Here is an 11,556-nt window from a genome sequence, read left to right on the forward strand (position 1 = left end):
GGTGACCTAAGGTACTGATTTTATTTGTCTTAGTTGTATCATGTGCTTACATCAAGTCGGCCTAATATATTTTGGTTAAGTGATTCTATGTAATATTAAAAAAGAAGTAGTCTGGAGCAGAAATCAATATGTTACATTAGCAGGGCCAATGGATAGACCGCACTATAAAGAATGTGATTTAGACATTCTATCTTAATACAAGAGTTAGACGTGACTCTTTCCATGGTTCAAATTCATTGCTCTAAGATTTCGTCTTGATTTAGTGCAACAAACATATGTTAATTAATCATAATTAAATAATACGTCATTTGATGCAAACACTGGATACAAATAATTTATTTATTTTTACCGTCGAAATTCACACAAAAATAACATTATTAGGATACAAATGAAAGAGGGGAAAAGGAAACATTATTGGCATTATCCTCTGTACAATTTTAAAATATAAATATGACTTTAATAGTTTTGGAGGGAAAATGGATTGAGAATTAACGGTAAATTCAAGAATCAAGAAATGACTTTTCTATATATATATATATATATATATATATATATATATCAACATTCTCTCTTGTCATTTCCATCAAATTCATTCTTCTGCATTATTTTTCTTTTTGAGCAGTGCTTCTTCATTCAACAATTATGAAATGCTATTCAGTGCAACTCCAGGATGTTATCCGTCTTTATCATACCATTCACTGTCGTAGGTGCGGAAATCAAGTGGCACGCACCCACGATTATAGATTCAATGCTGCTTAATTCTCAGTACTCTGTTCTTGAACTTATTATGCTCATTTTCTTGTTCATTTTGCAGTGGCCAAAAGGGCTCTTTCATAGGGTGGAAGTCTCATCATGATTTCAGAAACTTGAGAAATGCATACACTTTTTTCTGCAGTTTAACGCATATATATGTATATATGCAGGTTTAATGTTGTTGTACGAGACAACGTGAAAAATCATCAACGACTATTAGGAACTGCCGTAGCCAAGGCTAACTGTGTCCAATGTGGAGTGACACTCGGGTGGAAATATGTAAGATACGAAGCAATCTGTTTTCATGAACAAGAAGATTTTGTTGCTTTTTTTTAAAAAAAATACTGATTTTTAAAATTTTTCCAGATTGAAGTAACCCCGCAGAACAGTCTTATTAGGGAAGGAAAATTCCTAATGATATTGTAAGTTTCTAATTACAAATTTATGAATTGAGACTGTCTGTACACGTTATATGAAGTATGACTATTTTGTGGCAGGAAAAAGCTTTGTTTATGGAATGATGTACCGTTGCTTCGTATAAAGAAGGTACAAGATTTACACACTTATGAGGAAAATGTTGATCAAGATGGAGACACGAATGAGGAAAATGTTGATCAAGATGGGGACACTAATGAACATGAAGTAGGCGTTAATGAGCAAAATGTTGATCAAGGTGGAGGCGGTAATGAACTGAATCATGAAGAAGATGTGGGGGTTATTCGGTTCAATGTTCGTAATTTCTTGACACATTTCATCAACAAAAATGCTTATCAAGGTGGAGGCGGTAATGAACTGAAACATGAACAAGATGTGGGAGCTAATGAGCAAAATGTTGATTAAGATGTGGGCGCTAATGAGCAAAATGCTGATCAAGATGGAGGCACTAATGAACAAGGTCCTAATGATCAAGATGGAGGCCCGCCAATTAAACGAAGGAAGATAAGATCAACTGGCTGATGGAATAGATGAAAATGCAGACATTGATAGTCTACTCATTCTGATATTCTGCTTATACAAAATGCTATAATTCTTTAGTGTGTGATATTCTGTTTTGAGATTACACTACATATTGTATTACTTCAGGTTGGAATAAACCAATTGACACTGCACATTTTACATGTTTGATATCTCAGGTTCTGTTTGTTTGTTTTTAATCTGTTGATACAAAATTGCTGATTGAGAGGATTGGCTACAAATCCTGTTTAGCGTGAATTCGTACTACATGAGTTACTTTCACCTGTTCATCTCTCATGTGAAATTTACTTAGCTATATCTAACAGTAATTCATCAAGCTTGTTTTTGGATATTTGATATGTAGTCGTGATTTCAAATTAAAACTTGAATATGTAATTAAATTCTAAATTCTCCAAAACGTATTTTTTGGGATTTCAATTTCAACTTTTATAAATAAAAAATTCATGTTCATTGTGAAAAGATTGGTCATTTATGTTGATGTAATAATCATATCCATTAATTAATCATAGTCAAATAGTATGTCACAAATCTATTGTTTGATGTATATACCCGATATACATAATTTTGTTTATTTTTACTATCGAAATTCACACATGTGTAAGAATGCAAAATAAAATGTGAATATGTTATATGACTCGTGTCAAAAATTAAAAAGAAAGAAAATAGTGTTGGAGGGTAAAAAAGGTGGAAAATTTGTTCAAATTTCCCTCCTTTCTCAATTTAGAATAAACAGAGAAGTTGGATTCAAGAATCAAGGAGTGACTTTTCGGTCCCATTAAATTCAGTCTTTTGCATTTCTCCTCTGTTATAAATTCCCTCCCATTTTTCATTTTATTGGATTCTCATTGATCACAACTCTGTTACATTTCATATTTTGAGCAATGCATCTATCTTGATTCAACAAAGTTGATACAATGACAAGACCCACTTTTCCTGAATCCTACCTTATCCCTTTTCATGATCGCATCCACTGCGTAGGTTGCAGAATTCGAGTTGCACTTGTCTCGGATTACGTTCAACTCGTAAGGATTCTCTGCATCATTTCTTGTAATTTGTTTGTGAACTATGTACATTTTCTTCGATACTCCAAATTCAGGACAATCTTGAGTTAATTTCTTCTGAATTGTTCTTTTGATGAAATTGCTGCTCATTTCATAAAGACAGTATGTAAGATTCAATCCCTTAATTTCTCAGCTATCTATTGTGATTAATTAAGCATAAATGTTACTTATATTTCTTGACTAATTATAGATCCAACTTATTATGCTCATTTTCTTGCCTTTTACACTTTACAGGTGGGACCAGGAGGGATCTTTAATAGAGTGTAAGTTTCTTTATTTAATGTTATTTTGAAAATTGGATATTACAGATTATTTCAGCTACTTGGGATTTTGTTATTTGCCTACACTTTTTTCTGCGATCTGAGGCATATATATATGTTATAAACTTTTGTATATATGAAGGTTTAATGTTGATGTATCAGACGACATGAATGATCATCTCCAACAAGATGTAAATACCCTAGTTGTGTCCGATGTGGAACGCTGCTCGGGTGGAAATTTGTAAGATACTTACATATTTGAGAGCATTTGATTTTTATGAACAAGCTAAGATGATTTTGTTGCTCCTTTTTTTATTAAATACTGAATTAATGATTTCTCCAGATAGCAGTCCCTGAACCGTCCATGATTATTAGAGCAGGAAGATTCTTTATGAGATTGTAAGTTTCTAATTACAAATTTGCAAATTGAGACTGTATACATATGTGTTTGGGTTATTTGCCCTGATTTCTTACCCAGAAGAAATGTACCAATATATAAGTGCTCACCCAACTCCATTAGTATGAGGCCTTTTGGGATGTGCCCAAAAACAAATCCGTGAGGGCTTGACCCAAAGCGGACAATATCATACTAATGTGGAGTTAGGGTGGTGGTACGCGCGGTCCCAACATGAAGCCATGGTTCAATGATTGAACCATGTTAGAGATGGGTATTCATCTTGGTGGGTGTAGTTCTAGTTGCAACCTTTTTGACAGTAATGAAGATTTTGTTGGAGAAACTGTTTCAGAGAGGTTCTCTGTATCGAGACGTAGATTTGATGGAAGAGATTATGGAGAAGAGATGCAAGATCCTAAAGATTATATGAAGAAGGTGGACAAATTTATTTTGTCAGAAATTCAGGCCAAGGGGGAGATTTGTTGGGGTTATTTGCCCTGATTTCTTACCATAAATAAGTTTTCTTTTTAGGAAAAAGTTTTAATATTTTGACTAGCCCTTTTCGTGTAGGAAAGGTTTTAGGACTCTATAAATATAGGCTTGTTCCTTCTAACTTAATCAACATTCACAATGTAGTCTTAAGGGCTTTGAGAGTTTAGGTTAGGGGGAGAATTTGTGGGTCACAAGCTTGATATGTTATCACTTGTGTGAACCTCCCATGTATTCCGAGTGAATTGGATGAGGTTGTTTCTCTCTATATTTTGTACTCTCATGTTTATATAGTGGATTGTTCATCTCCTTTTGTGGACGTAGGTCGATTGACCGAACCACGTTAAATCTGTCTCTTTTGGTATATTTCTCGTTTGTCTTCTTACTCATGCTCTTTCAAGGTTTGCTTTGCTAGCTTCCGCGTTACACCTGCTTATTTTGGCCCTAACAATATGTGGTGTGACTAGTAAGGGCTAATACAAATGAGTATACTGTGGCAGGCACAAGCTTACTTTATGAGATTGTAAGTTTCTAATTACAAATTTGCAAAATGCTAATCAAGATGGAGGCGGTGATGGACAAAATACTGATCTAAATGAACAAGTTCCTAATCAAGATGTAGATATCGCTGAGGGAATGCGGAATATTGATCTAAATGCAACACTTGAATCAACTATTGATAAAATGCATACATCCATAGCCTACTAATGTTGCAGAACTGTGTGATATTCTGTTCTCTTTTTTGGTTTTGGGGTTACAGTACATACTAATATTACTTCACGTTGAAGAAAAGCAATTGACGCTGAACATTTTACATGTTTGAGCTCGGATACTTCCATTCTCTATATGCTGCTTAGTTTATCTTTTAATTCTGTTCTCTGTTTGTTCCTTCATCACGATGTAAAACGATATTGTTATTCTTTAATGAGATATGCCAACCAGAATTCACTAATAAATAGAGCTACATATTAACTCAATTTTTGATGGGCTGAGCTAATAAATGGGCAGGTCATTTTTCATCTTGAAATACACTTGCTCTTTCTTCAAGCTAAACTGAAACACAACTGAATTTCTCGCTAGGAAAGGAAAAGAAAAAGAAAACGAAATGCAACAGTATTTAAGTCAGTGCATTATATATGTATATGCTTAAGTTAAAATGTAAATAAACTAGTATCAGAAATTTAAAAATGTATCAATCGGAGGGTAAATTGAAGAATCTTGGGAAAAATAAAATAAATTGTTTAATTGGGTTCAAATTTCCCTCGTTTCTTTGGTAATACTCCTTTCTGAATTAACGGTAAATTCAAGAATCAAGAATTGGCCTTTCTATATATATCAGCATTCTCTTGTCATTCCCTTTTTATTCTACATCAATATTTTTCTTCAACTCAATTTTGTAGTGGAAGAATGGAGGAAATCCCAGATGATTGTGATTCCATCTATTGTGGTGGGTGCAGAACTCGAGTTGCATTCATCGAGGATGTCTTTGTTACTGTATGGAATTATTCTTTTCTGAATTGTACACCTAACCATTTTGATGAATTTTTTACTGATTTCAATATTTTAGATTCAATGCTTAAATTCAGTACTCTGTTATATTTCTTGACAAAGCACATAATCAACTTATTATGTACATTTTGCAGATGTCGTCAGTAGGGATCTTTGATAGGGTGTAAGTCTCATGATTTCATGCAATTTGATATTACATATCATTTCAGCAACTTGACATATGTATGTTACAAACCTTTATTTATGCAGGTTTAATGTTGAAGTATCAGACGACGTGAATAATCATCACCAACAAGATGCAAATACCCTAGCCAATACTTACTGTGTCCAATGTGGAAGGATGCTCGGGTGGAAATTTGTAAGATACTAATATCAAAGAGCAATTTGTTTTCATGAACATGAAGATTTTGTTGCCTTTTTTTTTTCCTGAATACTGAAGTTTTTATTTCTCTAGATTGAAGTCATCCAACAGAGATTGTATGTTAAGGAAGGAACATTCCGTTTGAGATAGTAAGTTTCTAATTACAATTTGCAAATTGAGAGTGTACACATAAGCGGTATGACTTGTAAGGGTTGATACAAATGAGTATATTGTGGCAGTGACATGCTTAGTTTTGAAGAGAAAAATGTTGATCAAGATGTAGGCGGTAATCAACAGGTTCCTATTGAACAAGAATATCAAGATGGAGACGGTGATCAACAGGTTCCTCATGAACAAGATTTAGGCGCTAATGAGCAAAATGCTGATCAAGATAGAGGCGGTGATCAAGAGGTTCCTAATGGACAAGATTTAGGCGATAATGAGCAAAATGATGATCAAGATGGAGGCGGTGATGAACAGAATCATGATCCAGATGGAAGGGATAATCAACAGGCTCCTAATGAACACAATTTAGGCGCTAATGAGCAAAATGATGATTAAGATGGAGGCGGTAATGAACAGGGTCCTAATGATCAAGATGGAGGCCGGCCAATGAAACGGAGGAAGATAAGATCAACTGGCTGATGGAATAGATAATATTAATGAAAATGCAGACATTGATAGGCTACTCATCCTGATATTCTGCTTATACAAAATGCTATAATTCATAATTTTGTAATATTCTGTTTTCCGTTTCTGCTTTGAGATTGCACTACATATTATTACTTCAGGTTGGAATAACCAATTGACACTGAACTTTTTACATGTATGTCCTTCCCGTAAACATTCCGCAAATTTAAAATTAATTTCAAGAATTAATTAATTAATAATCTGTGAATTAATTAATTAATAAATAATTTTGTGAATTAATATTTTAAAAAAATAATTAATTAGAATGATGAAGCCATTTCAAAATTTATTACATGAATTTATCCCTACTAAGGTTAGAAAATTTTCAGAGCGATTTGAAACAGAGCTGAAGAAGCCATTTCAAAACAGAGCTCTTCTCAACTAGAATCAAGAATTAATATAATTTCAGTTTTGAGCAATTCTCCTCTTTGGTGAGTAGTTTGTCTTTTCTTTCGATTGATCTTTCCAGCTTTTATATTTCTCTTACACTTTGTTCTGTATTCTTTATTAGGTGAATCATGTCTATTAGGATTTGGTTCTTGATTCAACAATTTGTGATGAGACAGAATTTGCTTATGATATTGTAAGTTTCTAATTACAATTTGCAAATTAAAATAAAATATAAGTATGACTTTAATAGTTTTGGAGGGAAAATGGATTGAGAATTAACGGTAAATTCAAGAATCAAGAAGCACTTTTCTATAAATCAACATTCTCTCTTGTGCATTTCCATAAAATTCATTCTTCTGCATTTTTCGTGTCTGAGTTGCTGCTTCTTCATTCAACAATGAGTAGATACTATTCACTTGAACACAACCCTGATGCGATCCCTCCTAATGATACCATCCATTGTCTTACTTTTGGGTGCAGAATGCAAGTTGCATCCTTCAACGATTATATTCCGATGGTAACGATTCGAATATAATTTCTTCGTTTAGGAAAAATTATTTCATGAAATTGTTACTGATTTCAATATTTTGGAAACAGATATTTGTGTTTCAGCACTACTCTGTTATATTTCAGCAACTCATTTTCTTGTCTTGTACATTTTGTAGTCTCGATCAAGAGGAATAGGGCTCTTTAATTCGGTTTAAGTATCAGCAACTTGAGATATGTATACACTTTTTTCTGCTGTCTAAAGCTAATTTATATATGCAGGATTAATGTTGATGTACCAGACAACGTGAGTAATCATCTTGGAACTACCGTAGCCAACACTTACTGTAGCCAATGTGATAAGATGATCGGGTGGAAAATTGTAAGATACTAATATTAAAGATTTTGTTGCTTTTAAAAAAAATAAATACTGAATTTGTATGTCTCCAGATTGCAGTCACCCAACCGTCCGAGTATATTACACAAGGGAGATTCTGCATGAGATTGTAAGTTTCTAATTACAAAATTGCAAATCTCATACATAAGTGGTTAGACTTATAAGGGTTAATACAAAGGAGTATTTTGTTGCAGGGACAAGCTTAGTTTTTCGAATTGTGTACCGATGATTCTTTCAATCCAGGAACAAAATTTCCGGGCTAATGAGGAAAATGCAGATCAAGATGCAGACACAACTGATGGAGATGGAGACTCTAATGATCCAGATTTAGGCCCTAATGACCAAAATGATGATCAAGATTTAGGCGCTAATGGGCAAAATGATGATCAAGATGGAGACTCTACTGATCAAGATGGAGACACAGCTGATGAAGGTTTAGGCGCTAATGAACAAAATGTTGATCAAGATGGAGACTCTACTGATCAAGATGGGGACACAGCTGATCAAGGTTTAGGCGCTAATGAGCAAAATGTTGATCAAGATGGAGACTCAGATGAAGAATATGATGGCGCTATTTCTAGTTACTTGATGCATGTCCTCAGTCAAAAAGCTAATCAAGATGGAGGTGCTAATGAGCAAAATGCTGATCAACATGTAGGAGCTAATGAGCGAAATGCTGATCAACATGGAGTCGGTAATGAACAGAATCAAGATGAAGACCTTAATGAGCAAAATGTTGATCAAGTTGTAGGAGCTAATGAGCAAAATGCTGATCAACATGCAGTCGGTAATGAACAGAATCAAGTTGAAGACCTTAATGAGCAAAATGTTGATCAAGTTGTAGGAGCTAATGAGCAAAATGCTGATCAACATGCAGTCGGTAATGAACAGAATCAAGATGAAGACCCTAATGAGCAAAATGTTGATCAAGTTGTAGGAGCTAATGAGCAAAATGCTGATCAACATGCAGTCGGTAATGAACAGAATCAAGTTGAAGACCCTAATGAGCAAAGTGCTGATCAAGCTGTAGGAGCTAATGAGCAAAATGCTGATCAACATGGAGGCGGTAATGAACAGAATCATGATCAAGATGTAGGCGCGCCAACTAAACGAATGAAGACATAGATCAAGTGGCTGATGGAATAGATAATATTAGTGAAAATGCAGACATTGATAGCCTACTCATTCTGATATTCTGCTTATACAAAATGCTATAGTTCATAATTGTGTGATATTCTTTTTTCCATTTATGTTTTGAGATTGTATTACTTCAGGTTGAATAAACCACAGAGGAGTGTGAATGCCAGTGGTCATCTTATACTAATTTAGATTTCTGCTTTCTGTTTAATATAATTGCAAATATGTAACCTTCTGAATTCTGTACGATTCCTTTTGTCAAGAGGGATTATTATACAAATCCTGTAGTCCTGTTTGCACGAATGTGTAGTAGAGTTATCCTAAAACAAATCTGTAGCCTTTCAGATATCCCATGTTGTTTTGGCAATTTGAAAGCCTTCCAGTTTAAACTAACTGATGCAATATTAAGGAATGAAGATGAAAGATGGAAATAATAATTAAGAATAACTAGAAGAATTAACAATGCCATAACTGAAGAAGTAAATAGGAGATCAAAAACTTAATTAAAAGAAATGAAATGAGTAAAACAAGTCCGAAAGTCCATGTTAGATGAATATGCTACAGCTATGAAATCAATTAAATGAATTTAATGTATCAATGCGACTCTTTGTGAGAATTTGTGGAATGAAGCAAGATTATATATATATATATACCAAATTCTAACTCCTTCAATTATTTAAAATGCAATTGCTAGACTTCTAATCCTGCCTTTTAGTAAATAAAATATGATTATTTAATTACATTTTTATTGCTTAATCATATTATATTATAGTAGTATAGGGTTATAATTGTAATTTAATTTTGAAGTTACGAGCTTCCCTTTTAATATATATATATAACTACATTAACAACTGCATGCATAGGGGAAAAATGAACTGAGATATTGAAATTTGAGGCAAGTTCTAATTACATGATTTAGACAAATGAGAATAATTAAGCAGGACGGGTATATGTGGGACAGATTTATGTGGGGCGAGGCGTGTTATGACGGGGCAGTTCTATTTTTTTTAGGTTTAGCCTCCAGGAATCCTACTTGAAATTGAACACATATTGTAGAGTCCCAATTAAAATTGAAGTCCAACAAAATCTCAATCTCTACAGCCAAATCCGGATCCTAAAATATAGCTATACTACTGACTTATTAAACTAGAAAATGTATATATATCTATACTTCCATAAAATTCATTCTTGTGCATTTTTAATTTTGAGTTGAAAATTAAACACATATTGTAAAGTCCCAATTAGAATTGAACATGTCCTTCAGAGTCCAACAAAATTTCAATCTCTACAGGGAGCCAAATCCGGATCCTAAAATATAGCTATATTACTGACTTATTAAACTAGAAAATAGGGCTATAACGTAGATAAATGTGTATATATATATATATCCATAAAATTCATTCTTGCATTTTTAATTTTGAGTTTACGCTTATTCATTCAACAATGAATAGATACTATTCACTTGAATTCAACACTGATGCGATCCCTTCAAATGATAGCATCCACTGTCATACTTATGGGTGCAGAACGCAAGTTGCATGCTTCAACGATTATTTTCCGATGGTAACAATTCGAATATAATTTGGAAAAATTATTTCATGAAATTGGTACTGATTTCAATATTTTGTTTCATGAATTCTGAGCAATTATGCTCATTTTCTTGTGTTGTACATTTTGCAGTCTCGATTAGGAGAACTAGGGCTCTTTGATAGGGTGTAAGTATGAGCAACGTAACTTGAGATATGTATACACTTAGAACTACTCTGCTAAGGCTCATTTATATATATATGCAGGTTTAATGTTCATGTACCAGACAACGCGAGTTTTCATCAACCAGAAATTGGAACTACCGTAGCCAAAGCTTACTGTTGCCAATGTAGAAAGATGATCGGATGGAAAATTGTAAGATACTAATAACAACAATATTTGTTGTTTTTGAAAACAAAAATACTGAATTTCTTTATTTCTCCAGATTGGAGTCCCCGGACAGCACACGTATGTTAGAGAAGGAAGATTCTGTATGAAATTGTAAGTTTCTAATTACAAATTGAGAGTGTATATGACGACTTATAATAATATGGTTAATACAAATGAGTATTTTGTGGCAGGGACAAGCTTACTTTTTCTAATCATATACCGTTACTTCGTTCAATCGAGGAACAAATTGAGAGAAATGCAGATCAAGATGGAGACGCAGCTGGTCAAGATTTAGGCGTTAATGAGAAAAATGATGGAGACGCTAATGAACAAGAAGTGGGCGCTAATGAGAAAAATGCTAATCAAGATGGAGGCAGTAATGATCAAGACGGAGGCGCTCCAATGAACTGAACAAAGATGTAGACCAACTAATGATGAAAATGCAGACATTGATAGACGATATTCTGCTTAGTTTATTTTAAATTTCTTATCAAATAATCGACTGGTTAATAGTTACTACTCATGGATTACTAATATTTAGTTAGAATCTATCAAGCATTTTAGTAAAATAGTTGTCCAACAATATTTGTCTAATTTTTTTTTTTATATTTATTCCAAGAAATAGTATTTTAATTGAGATACTTAAATTATGTGGAAGTAGTGTCACAGGATATCTCAATTAGATAACAATGTCCAAGTTTTTAACCCAAGAAAATAAACTGGAAAAAAGAATAACT

General features: G+C 33.5%; 2 protein-coding genes and 1 pseudogene across 2 annotated transcripts; all 3 read left to right on the top strand.

Moving 5' to 3' along the window:
* The first annotated feature begins 5,339 nt into the window (after positions 1–5,339).
* Positions 5,340–6,363, top strand: LOC125873301 (protein yippee-like At3g11230). The gene is made up of 5 exons (XM_049554210.1): positions 5,340–5,426; positions 5,576–5,604; positions 5,691–5,799; positions 5,896–5,951; positions 6,042–6,363. The coding sequence occupies exons 1-5, from the start codon at positions 5,340–5,342 to the stop codon at positions 6,361–6,363; spliced, it is 603 nt and encodes a 200-aa protein (XP_049410167.1).
* A 916-nt stretch (positions 6,364–7,279) lies between these two features.
* On the top strand, positions 7,280–8,890 carry LOC125872377 (uncharacterized; annotated as a pseudogene).
* Positions 8,891–10,379: 1,489 nt separating this feature from the next.
* Positions 10,380–11,230, top strand: LOC125872378 (uncharacterized). Its single transcript, XM_049553090.1, has 4 exons — positions 10,380–10,465; positions 10,696–10,804; positions 10,875–10,930; positions 11,011–11,230. Exons 1-4 carry the CDS (start codon positions 10,380–10,382, stop codon positions 11,228–11,230), a joined length of 471 nt encoding a protein of 156 aa, XP_049409047.1.
* Positions 11,231–11,556: the final 326 nt, after the last annotated feature.

The sequence above is a fragment of the Solanum stenotomum genome, chromosome 8 (assembly GCF_019186545.1).
Source record: "Solanum stenotomum isolate F172 chromosome 8, ASM1918654v1, whole genome shotgun sequence".
Classification (NCBI taxonomy): domain Eukaryota; kingdom Viridiplantae; phylum Streptophyta; class Magnoliopsida; order Solanales; family Solanaceae; genus Solanum; species Solanum stenotomum.